This window comes from Miscanthus floridulus, chromosome 12 (assembly GCF_019320115.1).
Source record: "Miscanthus floridulus cultivar M001 chromosome 12, ASM1932011v1, whole genome shotgun sequence".
Taxonomy (NCBI): Eukaryota; Viridiplantae; Streptophyta; class Magnoliopsida; order Poales; family Poaceae; genus Miscanthus; species Miscanthus floridulus.
Window position 1 is genome coordinate 67,316,375 of NC_089591.1, and position 21,674 is coordinate 67,338,048.

The window sequence follows — 21,674 nt, forward strand, 5'->3', positions numbered from 1 at the left end:
CTGCACGTCTCCTGCACGCATAGGCAGGGACCGCCCACGCCCGCGCCTGCTGGCTGCTGCCCACCTCACGTGGGGACGTGGGGACCGCCCGAGCCCCTGTCGCCATCCCCTCCGCTTCCCGCGCCCACCGCTCCGCCGCGCTCCTTCCCTCCGCTTCCCATGCACATGCATAGCGCCCATGGAGCTGCATTAGGCGGCTACGGTAGGTGGGTCCCATTGCAATATGTACAACATCAAATCCACTTTTACAACATCAAGATGAAATACTTGCAATATACGTCCGAAAACAGCTGAAACACTTGTAAATACGTCTGAAACATTTGCAAAACACTTGAAAGCCATTTGCAAATATATGTAACATCTAGATAAAACACTTGCAACATATGTATAAACATATGCAACATCCAGATAAAACACTTGTAACATATGTCGGAAAAACAGATGAAACATTTGGAACAGAGGCTTACAACATACGTGTATAGCCATTGCAATATAAGCAACATCCGGATTTATTTTTGCAACATCAATATGGAACACTTGCAATATTTCTCTGAAACATCTGAAATACTTGAAACATATGCTTGCAACATGCGCTTTCACCGCAACATCTCCTTGCTGCTTGCGAGAATAAAGACTCATCGGCGTGTGGAGTTCACTAGAGGCAGTGGCATCGGCGATGGTCCGGCGGCGACGGCGGCTATGCGACGTGGCGGGGAGACAACAGCAACTAGGAGAGGGCATGTAACACCCCGCGTCCAAAGCTGCTTATATAGCATCCAAAAATAAGGATAAAATCCTTTTCTCAACCTTCAACTCACATATATGGCATTTTAATTTCAAGCTTGAACTATGAAACGGGTGATCGGACGTTCTTCTATTGTCAAAACCTTTTGGTTCTCTAACTGGTTTCAAAAGCAATTTCTATTTTCTAAAAAATATTAAGAACATAGTTTAATCTCTAAAAAATTATAACTAATTTATTTTAATTAGGAAAATACGAAACTAGTATATTTTTTAAATTGTTATCTGTCTACTTGTGATTTATTTAGAGTTATTTGGAACTTCTTTATTTCTATTCTATTGTTTTATTGCTCGATGTCATTCTCATTATTATTTTCCTGCAGATCAACCAATAGTATCTAGGACTATGATTATGTAGAAAGATATGAAAAACAAAGCTAGCATTTTAGAAAAAAGTTATTAGTTTTTTTTATATTTCAAATAAATTATTTATATTTTAGAGATTATATTAGGTTTTTATTATTGTTTTTTAGAAAATAGAAAATCATCTTTGAAACAAGCTAAAGGACTAAATTTGTCTTGTTCTACAGTTGAAGGATGCCCGTGACCCGATTTCATAGTTCAGGGTTCAAAATCGACCATCAAGTTGAAGGTTGAGTAATGAACTTTAACCAACAAATAAATCCACGAACTACCATGAATGTCATGCAATTTGTATGTCAGTTTCTGATATGCATAAGTGTATATGAAGCAAAACACGTCCTTTTTTTTTATTCCAAAACACGTCCTTTTGTTGCAGGCACAAAACGCAAAGATTTTGTCAGGTTACCGGTCTCTTTCCGAGTCTGGTAGCCGTCGCACCGAGCAGCTCGAGTGTGCAGGTGCACCGGCGTTGTTGACGATGGATAACCAACTAACCGTGTACGTCCATATATCCGTTCGCTTCGCTGAAAAAACAAACCAAAATATTGTTCCGATTGATTTATTATGATAGAAAAATACTCTTCCGACTAAAAAGATAAGTCAAAAAATACGGATTATAAGACAAGCGAACATAGTAGTATATGGTATGGTATGCCCAGGCCGGTGGTCCTACTTCAATTCAATTAATATATGGTTCGCTGACCAATTAAGCCCGTGTTTAGTTGCAAAAAAAAGTTCCAAAAAAGTGCTACAGTATCTGTCACATCGAATCTTGCGATACATGCATGAAGCATTAAATGTAGATGAAAAAAACTAATTACACAGTTTGGTGGGAAATTGCGAGACGAACGTTTTGAGCCTAATTAGTCCATGATTGAACACTAATTGCCAAATAAAAACGAAAGTGCTACAGTAGCCAAATTCCAACTTTCCCCTCAACTAAACAAGGGCTAAAATGAAAGATACTAATAATGGTGCACGTTTTGACACCATATATACTTTGTGGTACCCATGTTATAGGAGTCAAACGTGCACCATGTCTAGCTAATAGGAGCACTAGTATAAACTGGAGTAATTAACTAGAGATGAGCTGGCATCCACGGAGCTTGGCTCGCCAGTGAAACTTGAGCGCATGAGCGGAGGCAGGATCTGGGGATGCAAATGCATGTGTAGATGCAAGCAACAACAGTGGAACCATCCATCCAAACAATGTTTCTTTCAAAGTTTATACAGATCCGCTCGTGCAGGCTGGCTGCGTGTAGCCATCCAAACACGTCCCTGATATCCTACTCCGATCGAGGCGAAGGCACAGGACCAGGAGGAAGGAGCCTGGCAATCTGTTAGTCGCGCCGCTCAAGTCTCCCGAAATGAGAACGGTGCGGGAGCCGAGTCATACCATGCGTGGTACACTGGCAGTTGCACGTATTGTATGGTGTTTAGCATAAAACAACCATCAACGTTGCTAGGATTGGAAGAGACCATTGAAGTCCCATCCCGTGGGAGCTAGGATGGACAACAATAGAATAAGCGATATATAACCTGTTCGTTTGATCATATCAGTCATGATACACTATTTTTCTCTCACCATAAAACAGCATCAGCCGGCTTATAAGTCACAAAAACAATCAAGCGAACAGAGTGATGCAGATTGGCTTCAACCAGTGCGATTGTGGGTCTTGCAAGAAGCAAAATGTAGTAGGCTAATCTCAATGTGATTTCATCGGAGTTCCACACGTTTTCGAAAATAGCATGGATCTGAGGGGTCGTTTGGTAAGGTGAAACAGTTCCGATTCTTATTTGCAACGCAAGAATCATTGCCAAACGAATTTCGTTCCAGAATCCGAGAGAAACGATTCTCCTTTTGACACACGTGAAATGGCTCAGCCCTGGTTTCAGCCGATTCAGTTTCTAGCTCCAGTTACCCTTTTTGACCCTAAAAAGCGGAATAACTTTAAAAGAGTTGTATTTAAATTGTTCTTCACCTACAAAAAGTTTCAAAAAATTTTGAAGCATATTTTCATTTATATGATTTCTATTTAAAAATATTTTTTTGTTGAATTAGAATCCAATTTAGCAGACAAATGGTTTTATAAAGTCGTTGTGATTCATCACCTAAAACGTTTGTTAAGAGAATCTGAATACGAAACGTTTCTATGGGAATCCAGATCACTACCAAACACACACCATTTTAGTTGCACCAAGACTGCCACCACAGCTCTGGTAGTGCAAGGGAAACGATCGATCGGCACGAATACATGCACACTGGTGTGTGTTTATATCTATCTATCATATCACGGTGAAATTAAGGGACAGAGACAGAGACCTCGGTCACCGGGGCGAGCGCGGGACAAACTCTGCCCGTCGTCGTCCCACATGCGCGCGCGGCACAGCGGGCAGGTTGCCGCATCGTCGCCACTGCCGACCCAAGCATCGATGCACGCGGCGTGGAACGCGTGCGAGCAGCTGCACAGCTCCACGACCGTCTCGAGATCTCCAGACTCCAGCCCCGCCAAGCAAATCGCGCAAACGGCCGCCGCGTCCTCGGCGTCGCCTTCTGCGGCCATCTTGTCGTCCGCTGGCTGCGCAACCCGCCGCCGCCTGTACCGCGTTGCCGTGAGCGACCGCGTCCCGGTCTCCCACAACCTCGCCTCCAGGAAGCGTTCCAAAGTGGCATCGCTGGTATGCTCTCCGCCCCAAGGCTGTCCTGGCAGATCCACCTCGCCCAGCCACGACGCGACGCCGAGGCGGTCCAGGAGCACCCCGGCGATGAAGCGGATGAGGCCGAGGACGTCGAGCAGAAGTAGGAGGTTTCGCCGCAGAGGGAGCTCGTAGCTGTGATCGAAGCTGGTGGGGTTGCTCATCGGCAACATGGCGGTAGGCGGTAGCGTATCACCGACGCCTGATCGAGCGTGCAGCCGCGTGGTGCTGCACTGCCGCTGCATGCGTGGATTTCTTGCTCGCAACAGGCGCTTCTTTATAAACTGTGATTATGAAGCCTGTTTGGTGCGTGCGATGGATCGAGACTTCAATTGCGGAGGTTGCGAGTTGCCTATCAGATCAGATGGATCGATACTTGAGAGGAAGCAGCAATCGCACGTTGCGGGCCTGTGGCCAAGCACTTGGCGTGGTGGTATTTTTCGAGCCGTAGCTTTAGCCATATTCGCTTGTCTAATCCGTACTTTTCGGCTTTTCTTTTCAGCCGAAACAGTATTTTTCTCTCATAACAAATCAGCCGAAACAATGTTTCAGCTTGTTTTTTCAGCGAAGCGAACGAGGCCTTATTAGCGTGTAGTCGTCGCAGCATCTGGACCACAAATGGAACATCAGCGCATTATGGAACTTGATGACCTAAAAACGTGTTGGTCACAAGTTGGAGAAGTTGGGAGTTGGAAAAAAGTCCATTTTATACCTCCTTAAAACATCATCATAGCCTAATTTTTCTCTCAAACTGTAAAATTAGATATATTACTGCCTAATAAACTCTTAAAACCGTTTAAGGCCCCGTTTGGTTCTTTCGGAATGGGCCGTTCCGCGCCTCGAAGTACTTCTGTAGTATAAAGTAGTATAAATTAGTGAAGGAAAGGGTTCGGCTGGGAATTAATCCTAGATAACCGAACGAGGCCTAAATATATTATCTCCCTACTCTATTTTCAAAAAGATTTTAAAGACAATTTTATCTTCTTTTAGTTAAAAAATATGGTAAATACTTGATAAAGCTATTAAACCGCAGAAAATGTCTCTAAGCTTTAAAAATTCCAATTTTTTTCCCTAGAGTCTAGAGATATATTTGGATATGTCCAATCCAAAGAAAATATCTAGAGCTAATACATTTAGAAGATTCCATAAGTTAGATTTATCTCTAAGAAAATAGAAAAATATCCTAAAAATCTATGAAATTTCCAGAACATTCTACCTGATGTATAAACATATTTTAAAAAATTTCCGCAACAAAAACATAAGACACAACTAGCATGAATGCATAACATAAATGTATTCATGTTTTGCAATGCGAAGTTTTAAAACATGTTTATACACTTTTAGAATGTTTTGGAAAAATATTCTAGATTTTTTTAATATTTTTCTCATTTTTCTAGAGCTAAATCTAAATTCTCAAGCTTTATATACATTTTCATGAGCTCTAAATATTTTATTTGTATTATTAATATCCCAATGTGCTTCATGATTTTTTTTCAAAAATTTAGAAAGTTGGAGACATTTTTTGTGGTTTAAAAACATTATCAATTATTTACCAGGGTTTTTAACAAGAAAAGGACAAAACTTCTCTAAAAACAAGACAAGAAGGTAATTTAAATGGAGTTGAGAGTAAGATGTCTTGTTGTAGAGTTTGAAGAGAAAAATTCAAACTACGACGATAGTTTATATAGGTGGTATAAAAATATAAAATAGACTTTTTGCTCGGGAGTTTGGACTTGGGCTGTAGTTGGGATCGATGCCTCGGTCTGTCTAAGCAGCCTAGCAGGCTAGAAGGCACCGGTCCACACTTTCAGGGAGAACGAGCCCGGAAACGCGGAGCCTGCCCAAAAACACGGTTTGCAGTCGCTGGGCAGGGCCGAGATGTCTCCGTTAGGCCTCTCTATGTATCAGATATCAGATGTGGCCCCGTTTCTTCTTTGTAAATGGGCTTCCGGCCGTCTCATACTGATACTGCGCTTGCTGAGAGCTAGGCAGCTAGCACTAGGCCCATACTTTCTTTGTGCTCGGCTCGCCCAACCCTGTGGGCTGTGGCCCTGTCGCTGCTTCCAAAAAAAGAGAGTACTCTTGATTTCGGTCATGCTTGCTACCATGCGCGTCTTTTGCAACGTGGTCACGTGGAGAGCAGCTTTACGCCATGTATACGGCAGTTTCACAAAGTGAAATCAGGTCTATTATGCGTCCAATGGCAAGTAGGTAACAGCGCTTGCAATGTCAGAAGCCACCGAACCAGTGCAAGGGGAGACGTTACAGAATCGTTTCAGGATCTACACTTCCCTCTATCTTGTGCCTTTCCGGTCATAGTCAATTTTCTTCACCGGAAATCACGCTTTTACTACCTGCTGCCAGAGCACTGAAAGTCCAGCGCGACGTTAACTGCACACTCTGCCGACGTGATGGTCTCTTGTGCCGACGCCGACAGCCCGGCCGGCACCGCCCCTTCATTTTCGTTCGGTATCTGCAGTCTACGTTTCCAGTTTCATTACCGAGAACTACCGGCAAATCGTCCTGATACCACAAGACATATCGCAGCCGCGAGCAGTCTCCAAAAGTTTCGTCACTTATGTCAATGGTAACTCGGTCGCAAACACTTCATTGAAACGTGCAACACTGATACGCATGAACGTCCTATGAGCCAAAAGTGACAGGGGGCAAAGATTTCCATGGCATCAAACAGGAAATGCAAAGAGAAGCTAGCTTTGTTTTAATAAATGGAAAACGAGTTTGACTTCAACTTCTTGAAGTATCGGTCCACACCAAAGTATGGACCATGCTATGACAATCGTAACCACTTGGGCAATCAAAAGGTGCCACAAAAGGAACATTATTGTCAATTCTAAAAATTAAGTGGCAGACTGACAGCCATGATCCTAGCCAAAAAAAAAAAAACATCCATGACAAGCGAAGAACTGCATATATAGCTCTTGATTAAAAATTAATTGTCGCAGCAAGTATGGATCACCATTTCCTTTTGTTTCTACTCTATTGTAACGACGCGCCTCCATAAACGAGACATACAGAAACATTTTCGATTAACTGGTATTTGTCAATCACAAAACATTATTTCGAATGATCCACAGTACCCCGTGCATTTCGTCTCTGCATGCATCATGAGTGGTGATTAAGCACTTTTTTTTTTTTGGAAAGATTTCATTTTTCTGACTCACGCTAGGAAAGAGGAAAGAATAAAATCACATCAGTGTAGGAAGACAGGAGGCGAAAGAAAGACAGAGACGGGCAGAAGAAAGTGGTATGAGAGTGGATTTTTCGTTTCCGTGTGTGTGGCCGCACGCCCTATCCTAGCAGTCGAAATGTCCCTGGCTTCCGGATTCATGCGTAGCTTTTCAGCCGGGTACTATTCAACGAGGAAGGGTAAAGTTGGAAATGTACATGAGGACCATCGGACACCGTGGGCATGCGAAAAGTTAAAGTTACTGTTGTCGTCTCAGCTGGGATTCAAAAGGAGAACACTTCGCCTACCAACCTGTATGCAAAAGCTGAAGTGGGGGAGGCGCATAGGAGCGTAGCCATTGCAGAGAGGATTGGGGCAATTCCCTTCCACTAAAATAGAGTCCACTGAGGATGGAATCGCAACTGAGTGCGAGCAAGTGAGCCAAGTGAACTGGAGCAGCAGACCAGAGAGCGAGGGAAAGTGAAGAGCGCAGGTAGAATGACGAACAAGTGAAAACAGAGCACATATATGAGAAAGACATCCAATTATTTGAGAGAGAAAACATTTCACTACAAGAAATACCCCTGCCAGCTGATCCACTCCTCAGCAGAAACCGTGAAGCATGAAGACAATCTACACAGTCCTATAGTGGGACCGGGTACTGAAATGGACGGCCAGGATAACCGGTGCGGCCACACATGGATGCGGATCTGGTCGTGCTTTTTTCAGAAATGGAAGCAAAGGAACGTGTTCATCCTCAGGGACTGTAGAAGATCAGCAATTAAGGACACTGGCTACTGCTGGTCCTTAGTATGAGGGGCAACCCTTAAACCCCTAATAGTAGTTCAACTTTGTAGTGAGTAATCAATCTTTGTAAAACCCAAACCTACGCAGCCTAGACTACGGTAGGGAGCGCCTGTCGCGCATGTAACCAACTGTTGTATGCTACCTTCTCCTTAATATTAACCAAAGCCGGTGAATCTTTCGAGAGAGAGAAAAATTCCCTTCTCGCTTCCAGTTGGCCTTCTAATTTTGATCGTGTGCGTTAGTGTGTTGGCAGCGGCAGCTCCTTTTCTCCCCTACCTGTTTCTGTTTGGTCCACAGTCCACACACATGCGTAATTCACGGGGGCACTGGAAGCGCGCGACCCATGCAAAAGTCCGGGTCCAGCCATCCCCAGGTACGTCTGGTCCTCGGCAACGAGCGATGGTTCCAAAAAACTCGCCGTCCGAGCACCGGCAAGCATTTCTGCTTCACTGCTTTCCGTGTGTTCCCGTGCTCCGGCGTCGAACGTGTTGTGTGGGAGACGGCGGGCAGTGTACGTTTTCCTCGATTTGGTGCGTCAACGCATGGGCAGGTCAAGATGCCGTCTGGCTCGCTGCCGTGCACGTCGACGCGAGTCGTTATGCTGTTGTCGGAGCCACTAATAACAAGCTGAAGCTTACGTACCCGGCGACTTCGATCCGGTCTCGCCTAGTACGTACAGAGCTCCTAGAAGCAGGAATTCGCCACCTGATTTTGATTGCCAAAGACAAAGAGGCGAGGCAAGAGGCGGCGTGCATTGTGCTTCCAAAAGTTGCAATGACCTCGGTAACTGTGTCTTCTTTTGGTCAAGGTAAAAGACAAAATAGGATAACCACTTTCATGGAAAATGTTTTTTTCTCCCGAAATATTCAAAGCTTCGAGTATGTGTGCAATGTTTGGGCGCTTCTTTTTGATGTGCAGCTCCCTGCTTTACCATTTGAAATATATTATGCGGCAAAGCAATTGCTTATACACGTTCTATACTAAAATTAGCTAGAGTTATCTATAATATTCTATATCTGAAGGACCGGAAACGGCGATCAGAGGGGGGAGTGAATGGGAGCCTCAAATTTCTTTCGAAATCTTCGACCACTGTCCCAACATCAATCCCCAAAAAGCATACACGAAAGACTTGATGACCACGACCCTAGAGAAGGGTGGATGCTCCCTCAGAACAGAGCGGGTCACCACAGAGCAAACAGAACACAGATCGAAGCCCAAACGAGCAAACTCCCAAAAGAAAACAGCACTGCTCCTGCAAATATCGGACACGTCCGGTATTTTCGGACACGTCCGGTATGATATCGGACACGTCCGGTATTTTCAGCAGCAAGCTGACCAAAAGAGAAAAATCCAAAACCCCGTCAAATGGTGTCCAAAAATCATGAAATTTTAACCATAGCTCTTTAGACACCAAGGGAAGGTCTTCACCAAATTTCAGCTCAAAACTCCAAAGTGAGTATCGGACACGTCCTAGATCATATCGGACGCGTCCGGTATGAACAAGCAGTTTCTCGGAAAAAATCAAATCAAGCCATAACTTGATCAAATCAACTTCAAATGACTTGAAACTTTGCACAAGGGTTCACGAGCGAGTAGAAAGGCAACCTCTAAAGGACCATGGCCCGAAACAAACTCTAACTCCGTGAATCGAAGGAATTGAAGAATCCCCCAAAAAATAGGTCAAGAACTTAAATTGCTCGGATCTGTGATCTCGTGAGGAATTAGTGGATTTCCTTCGGTGGAAAGCTTCTACTCATGTCATTGATCGATCCAAGGCAACAAGAACGAACCAAAACCATCCCAAAACGAAGAAACGAGAGGGGAAACAAGAAGGGACAAAAGGAGCTCGTGAAGAACACCAAAATCACATCAAGAACACAACTAAATCATGAATCCTGGTGGGCATACGGTGGTTACGGCCACCGATTCCTTCAAAACCAAGTCACAATTTGAGTTGTGGACCTCTCTCATACATGGAAGCAAACTAGAGGAAGAAACCCTAAAGGAGAAAATGAAAACTGGAGGAGGTGAGGGAGATGGGGGCTCCCTCATCCTATTTAACAGGGCTATTACACATTCCCAGTTTTGCCCCTGGATACAAATGAGTTGAACCGCTAAGCCCAAGGGCGTTGTTGTCCAACCCGGTGTAATCTTGATCCGACGGCCACCGCGCCTTCTCATCGGTAGCTTCGCCTCGACGCGAACTCCTCGATGCCGCCACGTGCCGTCCGTCCCTCCTCGGAACCTCCGCCCGGGTTTTGAGGCCCAAACCCGTAAACCGTTCATCCGATGGTTTTGAGGCCCAAACCATCAAACCGTCCACGAGTAGCGTACTCCATACGCGTCCCCCGCCATCCGACGCATGTCACCACCGTCCTCGACCGGTCGGCCCGCCAAGTCCTCCTGAGCCTCGCTCGACTCATGCGTCCGCCGTCTTGACCCGGTCAACACCGTCACTCCATGTCTTCTTGCACTTGTCGATGTCCCAAGTGTCAGCCACCACGGCTAGTCACCCGGCCTCTGGGTCCCTCGGTCCAAGCCTCACGTCCGTCCTTCACCGCTCCCGGTCTGTCGGCATGGCACGCCTCCTTAACCTTCACCTCGCCGTCGACCACCGCATCCGAGCTCCACACCTGCACAACACAAGCCAAAAGACATGTCGCACATATAGCTTTCACCATGGTAGGGTTAGTCACCACTCAACCTACTTCGTGGATCATATTGACAATCACTCATCACAAAACGAACACACAAGGGTACTTATCAACCTTGTGTTCGCAATCTCCCCTTGATGAGTGCATTGTCAACACCAATACACGAACAGTTTGAGCAAAAGAAAATGAAGAAGAAGAGAAAAGAGAGAACTCACCCAAATGACCAAAAGCCAAAGAAAAGCCAAGAACCGGGTCATTTGAAAATGAGCAAAACTTGGTCCCCAAAGACATGGGGCAACGGCTTGACGCAACCAAGTAAAACAAAGCTAGCCCTCAAGAAGAGGCAATGGCTCAACACCACTAGCAAAGCTCGAAAAACCGAAAAACTGCTAGACCCTCCAGAAGAGGCAAAGGCTCAACACATCTAGCAAAACACCTCAATGCAACTCCCCCTGAACGATCTCTCTCAAATGAATGCATATCTCTCTACTTTAGGTGAAATTGGAAGTTTCTTCCCCCTTTTCTTGAATATTTTCTCCCCTTGTGTCATTGGTGAGTGTGGAAAACTTCTCCCCCTTGTTGACCACATGCACTTATCAAGCTAGAGCCCCAAAGATTGCATCTCTCCCTCAAATCATGCTATGAATGCAGAAATGCAGGAATGCAGAAGCTTCAAGATTATAGTAAGTAGATTGAAAAGAGGCTCTAGTTGATGCTGTCATGTATATATAGCAACACATACAGTGCTAGCAATGCTCAAAGTGACCAAATGAGACGAAATATGGTATTTAAGCAATTTTGATCAAGTTTGAGTAATTTTAAAAGAGGGTTCACACACCAAAGGAGCACATAGCAAAAATAACAGGAGATCGACCTTGTGCTACACATGTATGCAAAGTGAACTACCCCAAACAAAGTTCACACATCATGTCATGAGACAAACTTGTGGTTTGATCAAATTTTAGACACCAATTGAAATTTATCGAGTTATGCAGCTTATTACCAAAGTTTGTCAGACAAGTGTGTGCGGGAGGTTATCTGTGCCATCAAAACCTGACTTAGCGACCATGTCAAGCCTATGCCAAAGGCAATCAGAAGCTTAAGACAATGATCTCGGTATCCATTACAGAGCTCAAGTTCACCAATGTGCAATTTGGAGCTGTCTCGATACTCTGACATAGGATAGTACAGACCCATCCCGATCTTTTCAAATCACTTAGTTTGATTTTCAAGTTTTAGCACAAATTCAAGTTTCTCAAGCAAGTGTGTAACTCAAGTATGAGCCGTAGCAACTAAGCATATATGAAGCAAGAAAAAGATCTCGACACATTCTACACATGCTAGTGCCACAAGTAGTGGTGAACACATTTCATGTTTCAACAAGTTTTAATCAAGTTCACAGTTTGGAAAACAAGCTTAGCTCATAACATGCATCAATTGATCAAGAGGAGCCTAAGCCAAAAGCACATCATGTATATCCATAACATCCCCAACAAGAGCATAGTGTCAATCTAGCTACTATAAGGATGAAGCTCAGGATGCAATATGATACATGATGATATGATATGCAAGTATGATATAAAAACAAAAACAAAGGCTAAACTACAAAGAAAAGCAAAACTAGAATACAACAACCAAAGTTCCCTCCTCTAAAAAGGGAAACAAACTCCAAGCTCCCCTCGCAAGCGAAACTGGGCTTGGTCAAGTGGTTTGGTGAAGATATCTGCAGCTGGTTTTGGGTATCAATGTGGTGCAGATCGATATCACCTTTCTCATAGTGGTCACGCAAGAAGTGAAAGCGAACTTCTATGTGCTTTGTCTTTGAGTGAAGGACTGGGTTTTTGGCTACACTTATGGCACTGGTGCTGTCACAAAACAAAGGCACTCGCCTCCTCCGCCTTCACTGTGCTAATATGAAGGTCGAGGCGGCCACGGCTTGGGAATAGGCCGCCCCTTTGGCGGCGCAGATCAAGGAGTTGGAGGAGGAGCTGACCCGGGCGGCCGGTGATCAGGACACCTTCAGGTCCCAGGCTGAAGAAGCGATGGCCTCTGCCAAGGCCCTTGCTGGGTAGCTAGGGGCGGAGCAGGGTGTGCACCTACTAATGAAAGGCGCCCTGGCAGAGGCCCTCAAGGTGGTTGAGGCGTAATGGATCGAGGCTCTGGTCTAGAAGGGAAAGGCTCAGGGTGAGTCCTGTTCCCCTCGTTTTACCTGTTTTTCTTATGTTCGACCCCCTAACTTCCTGGTGTGATGCAGGGCTGGAGATAGAGGCTTCTAGAGTGGCCGAGGCTTCTTGGATCGAGGTCCAAAGCTGGAAGGAGAAAGCCGAGGCCTCCCAGGTCAAGGCCCAGCGCTAGAAAGAGAAAGCCGAGGGTGAGTCCTGTAGGGCATCGCCCCTGTTTGGCTTATTTTCTTTTGCGCTTAACCCCATCCTGCTTGTTTTGGCGTAGGGTTGGAGAAGGAGGTTTCCCAAGCAGCCGAGGCCTCTGTCGCAGTGCAGGCGGTGCTCGAGGCCAAGATCGGGGAGCACGACATGCTACAGAGCGCCGCCCGTACCATCTGCGAGGCCCTGGAGGTTGAGGGGGTCAAGTCGGGCAGCTCCCTTAAGAACCGCTTGACCGCGTTGAGCGGCCAAGTGCGCGAGCGACTCCGAGGGGCGCTGCACATGGGCGTCGAGCGTGCCCTGATCGTCGTCTCTTCGCACTACATCGGTGTCGACCTCGAGGCTGTCAGCGACGGCTACATCCTGGATGAGGATGATAAGGAGGCCGATGAGGAGGTTGTGAAGCTGATGGAGGCGGCTGAGGGCCTCGGCACAGCGCTGGCCAAGCTATTCGAAGAGGAGGTGGTTCCTCCCACACCATCCGCCGATGCAGGAAACCCTGAACCTTGACCTGGGCCAAAGGGGCCATGTAAATAAATTAAGATTATTGTCGTGACGTTTGTGGCCGTCGAGGCCTTTTTTTAAAGTACTTATGCGTCTACGTTTTCTAATCATTTTTACGGTATTTTTGAGCCTCTGCCCTCTGTCTTGTTTCTGAACATATCTCTTGTAAAAACGTCCTCGGAGCCTAAGCTGCCCCTCGGGCAAAAGGTGGTGAGGGAGTGCCGTAGCCCTGAGGCGTAGGCCGTCTTGCGACTCAGGCCTTTTGGCCCTGAGACAGACTTTCGGTCCTTGGGTCTTTTACAATTGATTTGTCAGAGCGCGCTAGAGAGTTTGGCATAGAATTTTTTTTTGAAAAACGAATAAAAATGGTGTGTGGGACTTAGGGGGGAGTCCCCCCTTCTAGCCCCCGAGGGAGGCTCAGTTCTACAGGGGCAGAGCCAAGTCTCCCTTATGGTGTTATCGTAACGCTGAGGCCCACAATGGGCTTGGGGGGGTTTCTCAAAAATTAGAACAATTAAAGAACGCTTCTTTATTGTATTTCGAGAAACAATGTATACAATGCTTGGAAATTTAAGGGTAAAAGCGACGTAGCTGTTCTATGTTCCAAGCGTTGGTGAGGATTTCACCCTTCTCGTTGGCTAGCTTGTAGGTCCTGGGCTTCAGCACTTGGGCGATGATGTACGACCCTTCCCATGGCGGGGTCAGCTTGTGGCAGCCCTTGTTGCTCTGCCTTAGGCTCAGCACCAGGTCACCCACCTTTAGGTCTCGACTTCGAATGTGTCGGGCTTGATAGCATCATAGGGCTTGCTGGTACTTGGCTGAATGTAGTAGTGCAATGTCTCGGGCTTCCTCCAGTTGGTCGAGGGCATCCTCACGGGCAGTGCGGTTGCTTTATTTGTTGTAGGCCTGTAGCCTCGGGGAACCGTACTCTAAGTCAGTGGGGAGGATGGCCTCAGCTCCATAGACCAGGAAGAACAGTGTAAACCCCATGGCTCAGCTCAAGGTGTTCCTTAGGCTCCAGGTGACCGATGGGAGTTTGGCAAGCCATTTCTTGCCAATTTTCTTCAACCGGTTGTATATTCTTGGCTTAAGGCCTTGTAGGATCATGCCGTTGGCACGCTCTACTTGGTCGTTTGTCCTAGGATGTCCTACGGCCGACTAGGCCATACGGATGTGGTGGTCATCGCAGAACATCAGGAATTTGTGGCTGGTGAACTGCATCTCATTGTCAGTGATGATGGTGTTTGGAACCCCGAACCTATGGATGATATCAGTGAAGAACAGCACCGCTTGCTCGGACTTGATTCGATTGATTGGGCAAGCCTCGATCCACTTGGAAAACTTATCGATTGCTACCAGCAGATGGGTGTAGCCCCTGGGGGCCTTCTATAGAGGCCCAACCATGTCGAGCCCCCACACAGCGAACAACCATGTGATAGGGATGGTTTGGAGGGCTTGGGCTAGAAGATGCGTCTGCCATACGTAGTACTGGCATCCCTCGCAGGAGCGTACAAGCTTGGTGGCGTCAGCAACAGCCGTTGGCCAGTAGAACCCTTGGCAGAAAGCATTTCCGACGAGCGTTCGAGGCACTGCATGGTGCCCGCAGGCTCCCGCGTGCAAGTCCCAAAGTAGGGCTCGACCTGCCTCGGTGGTGATGCATCGTTGGAGGACGCTAGATGGGCTTTGCCTGTACAACTCACCGTTGTTGAGGACATAAGTCTTGGTTCACCAAGCAAGCCATCAGGCTTCGGTCCTGTCTGTGGGAAGCTCTCCTCGGACGAGGCAATCAAGGAACAGGCCTCGCCAGTCTGTGCCCTGGTTGGCCTCAGGAGGCTCCGTGTTGACTTCCATGACCTCGGGCTCAGTCGAAGGAGTCTCGGCGATAGAGGGGGCCTCGAGCCCTGTGGTGGGCATGACCAGTGGGCCCTCTTCCACTGCCGAGGCATAGTCAATGGAAGGCTTGTGGAGCTCTCTGGCGAAGACGTTTGGGGGGACTGGGGCCCGTGCCGACGCCATCTTTGCTAGTTCATCTGCGGCCTCGTTGAATTTACGCGCAACGTGGTTAAGCTCGAGACCGTCGAACTTGTCCTCAAGGCGACATACCAGTTTGCAGTACACCTCCATTTTGGGGTCATGGCAGTTTGACTCCTTCATCACTTGATCGACAACGAGCTACGAATCGCCCCGTACGTTGAGATGCCGTACTCCAAGTTCGATGGCGATCTGCAAGCCGTTGACGAGGGCTTCATACTCAGCCGTGTTGTTGGAGGTGGTGAAGTGGAGCCGAATCATGTAGTGCATGTGCACTCCAAGGGGTGAGATGAAGAGCAGACCCATGCCTGCCCTAGTCTTCATTAGGGACCCATCGAAGTACATGGTCCAGCATTCCACTTGGACTTGAGCAGGTGGCAGTTGGGTGTTGGTCCACTCGGCCACGAAATTGGCCAAGACCTAAGATTTGATTGCCTTTCGAGGCGCAAAAGACAAGGCTTCCCCCATGAGTTCGACAGCCCACTTGGCTATCCTACCCGAGGCCTCTCGGTTATGGATTATCTCCCCTAGGGGGAAAGATGACACCACGGTCACCGGGTGGGACTCAAAGTAGTGACATAGCTTGCGTCGAGCCAAGACTACGGTGTAGATCAGTTTCTGGATGTAGGGGTAGCATGTCCTAGTCTCGGAGAGCACTTCGCTGATGAAGTAAATAGGTCATTGGATGGGTAGGGCATGCCCCTCTTCCTACCTCTCAACCACTACGGCCGCGCTAACCACCTGGGTTGTTGCGGCGACGTAGAGTAAGAGGGCCTCGCCCTTGGCCGGCGGTACTAGGACGGGAGGATTGGTGAGTAATGCCTTGAGCTTGGCGAGGGCTTCTTTGGCTTTAGGGGTCTAAGAAAAGCGTTCCGATTTCCTCAAGAGGTGGTACAGAGGCAAGCCTTTTTCGCCAAGGCGCGAGATGAAGCAGCTTAGGGCCGCAAGGCATCCCATAATCCTCTGTACACCCTTGAGGTCTCAGATTGGTCCCATGTTGGTCACGGCCGAGACTTTCTCTGGGTTGGCCTCGATGCCGTGTTTTGAGACTATGAACCCCAAGAGCATGCCTCGGAGGACCTCGAAGACACACTTCTCAGGGTTGAGCTTGATGCCCTTCTATCTGAGGCATTTGAAGGCTATTTCTAGGTCATCGATGAGATTGCTGGCCTTCCTAGACTTGACCACGATGTCGTCCACGTAGGCCACAACGGTCCGCCCAATGTGTTCGCCAAAGACTTGGGTCATGCACCACTGGTATATGGCCCCTATGTTTCTGAGGCCAAACGGCATAGTCACATTGCAGTACATGCCGAATGGTGTGATGAAAGAAGTCACGAGCTGGTCAGATTCTTTCATCTTGATTTGATGATAACCAGAATAAGCATCGAGGAAGGATAGGGTTTCGCATCCCGCAGTGGAGTCAATGATTTGGTCGATTCGAGGTAATGGGAAAGGGACTTTTGGACATGCCTTATTTAGACCGGTGTAGTCTATACATATTCTCCATTTCCCATTTTTCTTCTTAACTAATACATGATTAGCTAACCACTCCGGATGGGATACTTCCTTGATGAACCTAGCCGCCAAAAGCTTATGCACCTCCTCGCTGATGGCCCTACGCTTTTCCTCGTCGAATCGGTGAAGGCGCTGCTTCACCGGTCTGGAGCTGGCCTAGATGTCCAAGGCATGCTCGGCGACCTCCCTCGGTATGCCCGGCATGTCCGAGGGACTCCACACGAACATATCAGCATTCACATGGAGAAAGTCGATGAGCATGACTTCCTATTTGCTATTGAGGGTGGCGCTGATCCTCAGCGCCCGGTCATTGGAGCCGGTGGGGTCGACCGGGACGAGCTTGACGGTTTCCGTGGGCTCGAAAGTCCTAGCACGACGCTTGGAGTCAGGCGCCTCGTCACCAAGCCGATCAAGGTTGACAATGAGGGTCTCGGCTTCCATGAGAGCCTCGGCGTACTCGATGTATTCGACATCGCAATCGTATGCATGATCATATGTGGACTCGACCGTGATAACGCCGTTGGGACCCGTCATCTTGAGCTTGAGGTAGGTGTAGTTGGGGACCGCCATGAACTTGGCATAGCACGGATGCCTCAGGATGGCATGGTACGTCCCCTTGAACCCAACCACGTCGAAGGTGAGGACCTCCTTGCGGTAGTTGGAGGGAGTACCAAAGCAAATGGGCAAGTCGATGCGCTCGAGGGGTCGCGTGCGTTTCCCTAGCACAATGCCGTGGAAAGGCGTGGCATCACCCCGGAGCTATGACTAGTCAAGCTCTAGGAGCTCCAGGGTGTTGGTGTAGAGGATGTTGAGGCCGCTGCCTCCGTCCATCAACACCTTGGTGAGCCAGGTGTTGTCGATGATGGGGTCGATGACAAGTGGGTACTGCCCGGGGTTAGGGACATAATCGGGGTGGTCATCCCGATCAAAGGTGATCGCCTCCCGAGACCAATTGAGGTACGAGGAGCGGCCACCTTCACCGAGAGGACCTCTCGGTGCTCCCTCTTCCACTGGCGTGTCGTGAGGCACGCTGAAGGCCCACCGAAGATCATGAAGGCGTTGTGCACCTCGGGGAACCCATCGTCCCTATCGCCAGTGCCCCTCTTCTTGGCGTCATCATCAGGGAGCCTGAGCTTGGTGTAATAACGCTGGAGCATGGTGCACTCCTCGAGGGTGTGCTTCACCGGGCCCTGGTGGTAAGAGCAGGCTTTCCTAAGCATATCGTCGAAGAGCCCGAGGCCTCTGGGGCCTCGGGGATTTTTGCGTTCTACGGCCGTGACCAGACCGGCCTCTAGGACTTCTTGCTTCCTCTGGTGACCCTTCTTCTTTTTCTTGGAGAGGAGGGGAGCCGAGGCCTCGGGGGCCTCGTCCCTCTGCTTCCCCTTGGCGTCGTTGTCAGGGAAGATAGCTCCAATGGCCTCTTCGCCCAAGGCAAAGTTGGTGGCAATGTCGAGGAGCGCGGCCGCCGAGGTCGGCACGTTTCGGCCTAACTCTTAGACCAGGTCTCGACAGGTGGTGCCGAAGAGGAAAGCCTGGACAATTTCCAAGTCATCGACGCTTGGCAACTCGGTGCATTTCTTGGAGAAGCATCGGATGAAGTCTCGGAGAGACTCATCCGCCCCCTGGCGACAACTCTTGAGGTTCCAGGAGTTCCCAAGGCGCACGTATGTGTCTTGAAAGGTCTCGACGAAGACCCTTATCAAGTCACGTCAGTCGTGGATCTGTGAGAGAGGGAGGTGTTCGAGCCAGGCTCGCACCGGGTCTGATAGGAACAATGGGAGGTTGCGGATGATGAGCAGGTCATCATCCATGCCGCCTAGCTGACAAGCCAGGTGGTAATCGGCCAGCCAAAGTTCGGGGTTGGTCTCACCACTGTACTTTGTGAGGTTGGCCGGTTGCCGAAACTGGGCCGAGAAATGAGCAGCGTGGATAGCTCTGCTAAAGACTCAAGGGCTAGGCGGCTCAGGAGAAGGACTGCGGTCCTCCCCACTATCATAGCGGCCACCTTAGTGCGGATGGTAGCCTCGGGCAGGCCCCTCGTTGTCATGGCGCCGTCGCCTGCTGACCACATCGTGGTCACCCTACGCCTCGTGTCGGTTGCCAAGGCGGTTGTGCACCGAGGGGACCCTATTGGCCATTGGTGCCCGAGCGGGCTCGGGGTGAACCGAGGCCTCCCTATCCCGCTGAGGCGATGCCATGGGAAGTTCTGAGGCGCCTCTACGCCATCGAGAGGCAGAACTTTCGGCCTGCTGCACCACGGTAGTCTCAAGGAGGTCCCGATGCTCGCCATGAGCCCGTCGTCCCTCTGTGGTAGAGGGCTCGGGCATCGTCTGGAGTAGCATTGCCGCTGCCGCGATGTTCTAGCTAGCGCAATTGAAGATAGGGGGTTGATTGTCCCCTTCGTCGTTGTTGATGCGGCGGTTGATGTCGCGAGCCCTCCTCCGGGCTGCTCTGCCATCACCACGACCCTGCTGCTCTTGCTCGAGAGTGTCTCGGAGCTGCTGCAGAAGGAGTCGGTCTTGTTCAACCTTGGCCTGAAGCTCATGGAGCTGCTCCAGGTCTAGGCGTTGAAGTTGCTCGGGGGCAAGGTTCTCGTTCCATGCTGCTCGAGGCTCGATGCGTGGTCGTGCGGCACCGCCCGCCCCCTCGGGGGGCGGGGAGCGAGAACCTGCCCCTTTGTCCTCATTACCTGCGCTTGGCATCTCGAGCTCGATGTGGAAGCACTCACGAGTGGGGTCGTAAGTGCCTTCATCATCGGAGTCAGAGTAGCCGAAGCAGTAGTCGCTCACGGCCAGGAAGTGGCACATGGCTTCAGGGTCGTGGAGTCCGAAGAAGTCCACTCTGGCCCATGCCTCATCCTCCTCCAAGGAGTCAGCGTGGGTGTGGGTCGAGGTCATGGCGTCGAGGTCGAGGGCGAAGCGTTGGTGGTGCCCTAAGGGTTCTGCGTGAGTGGAAGCGTAGGCAGAAGCATAGGTGGCGGTGGCATTCCTTAGCCCGAAGGGGTACGGGGATGGTGCCATCGCCGAGCTTTGCTCCACCAGAGTCGACCCCTCAGGAGGTGGCGGGGCAGGGGATACTGGCGGAGCGCGGCGCGGCGCCCTGAGCTTGAGCGGGGTTAGGGTGGTCCCGCCCGTGCCGTGCCTGGCGAGCATGATGAGAGCGGCGGCCTAGGCGCCGCCAGCGCCTAGGCTGCCGGGGCGTGATGTCGTCGATGGTCGGTGGGGCTCTAGGTGAGAGGAGTACCATATCGTACTCATGTCCTAGAGACATGAACTCTAGGCTCCCAAACTAGATTATCGTGCCAAGACGCAGTGGTCGCACGGGGTCTGCTATCTAGAACTTGTCGGGATGACAATGATGACACGCAGTAGCACCCCTACCTGGTGCGCCAACTGTCGGTGTTTTGGACCGGTGAGCCCTCAACCAACTAGTAAATTTGTATTGCGTGTTCCTAATCCCGGATGGTGATGAAAAGAGACACAAGGTTTATACTGGTTCGGGCAATAGGTGCCCTATGTCCAGTCTAAGAGATCGATCTTGTATTCCTTGCACCGAGGTGCTCGTAGTAGGGGTTTACAAGCAGGGTGAGAGAGGGAGCTAGTCCCAGGTCTCTGTGTGGAGCGATGTGAATTGCTTGAGATGTTGATCTCAGGCAACAAGGAAGCATGGGTGTTATAGAGTGTTGCTTGTGCAAGCGAGTGAGTCTGTCTGTCTATGTTCGTGCTTGTTCATCTATTCGTCCCTAGAAACGGCTCCAGTCCCTCCCTTTTATAGTTGAAGGGGGGATAGGGGTGATACATGGGGTTGCTACGTAACGTCGTGTGAACAAAGGCAGCATGTCCGAGCCCTATAGCCTATCACTGTGGCGGCATGGTTGACGAAGTGGTCCTATCCTTGATGTGCTGGAGCGATGCGCCGGTCACACCTGATCCTGTGCGATATGGGAGCTCCAGTGATAGCTTGACGCAGGGCATGGCGGATGACGTGCTGGTTGCTGTGCGTTGACAGTGTGAAGAGCCAAGGCTCAGTTGGTGCCGAGGCCAAGCCATCGTGGGGGCTCGGCGGGCGCGAATCCCGAGGCTGCCGAGACCCTAAAGTGGATTGCCGAAGCTTGGAGGGAGCAGTTGGTCATGTACGCTGATTCCGAGGCTACAGTGACCCGGACTTGACTCCCCACGTCGCGTTGTTCCTGAAGCAGGGGTTTAGGTAGCACAGTGCGGTGCGGGCGTCAGTCGTGGGCACAGTGCCGAGCACAGCGGTCGGTAACCCTGGCCCCGTCCCGTCCTAGATGGCCTGGTGTTGATGCGACTTCCCGTCTTGTCGGCCACTCCGTTGTGTCGAGCCGTCGTCGGGCTGACATCGCGGGAGTGATTGGTCGCGTCAGTTGGACGTGACGTTTTGTCAGGGAAATCGGTCGAGGCGAAGGCGATGAGGCTGTTGCCCAGCCGGCCTCGAGCGAGATGGAGAGTTGATACCACGTCCGAGGCCTTACGTGCGAGGCCTCGAGCGAGACGGAGAATCGGTTCCACGTCCGAGGCCTTACGTGCGAGGCCTCGAGTGAGACGGAGAATCGGTTCCCTGTCCGAGGCCTTTCGTGCGAGGCCTCGAGCGAGGCGGAGAGTCGGTGGACTGTCCGAGGCCTCTCATGCGAGGCCTCGAGCGAAGCGAAGAATCGGTAGACCGTCCGAGGCCTTTCGTGCGAGGCCTCGGGCGAGGCGGAAAGTCGGTGGG

At 49.7% G+C, this 21,674-nt stretch overlaps 2 protein-coding genes across 2 annotated transcripts; both read right to left on the minus strand.

The window, feature by feature from the left end:
* Positions 1-380: 380 nt before the first annotated feature.
* On the minus strand, positions 381-4,160 carry LOC136498200 (RING-H2 finger protein ATL56-like). Its single transcript, XM_066494154.1, has 3 exons — positions 3,488-4,160; positions 1,571-1,688; positions 381-761 (listed from the first exon to the last, which is right to left on the minus strand). The coding sequence occupies exons 1-3, from the start codon at positions 4,104-4,106 to the stop codon at positions 728-730; spliced, it is 771 nt and encodes a 256-aa protein (XP_066350251.1). The 5' UTR covers positions 4,107-4,160; the 3' UTR covers positions 381-727.
* A 13,050-nt stretch (positions 4,161-17,210) lies between these two features.
* On the minus strand, positions 17,211-17,513 carry LOC136496037 (uncharacterized). The gene has a single exon (XM_066491780.1). The coding sequence runs from the start codon at positions 17,511-17,513 to the stop codon at positions 17,211-17,213; it is 303 nt and encodes a 100-aa protein (XP_066347877.1).
* Between the last annotated feature and the right edge of the window lie 4,161 nt (positions 17,514-21,674).

Coding starts and splice junctions, on each gene's coding strand:
- LOC136496037 (XM_066491780.1), bottom strand. CDS start 17,513: ATGGCGGTCCCCAACTACACCTACCTCAAGCTCAAGATGACGGGTCCC.
- LOC136498200 (XM_066494154.1), bottom strand. CDS start 4,106: ATGCAGCGGCAGTGCAGCACCACGCGGCTGCACGCTCGATCAGGCGTC. Junction 1,689..3,487: donor CGCTCGCCCCGGTGACCGAG/GTCTCTGTCTCT, acceptor TTGTTTTTTCAG/CGAAGCGAACGGATATATGG. Junction 762..1,570: donor CCAGACTCGGAAAGAGACCG/GTAACCTGACAA, acceptor CTATATAAGCAG/CTTTGGACGCGGGGTGTTAC.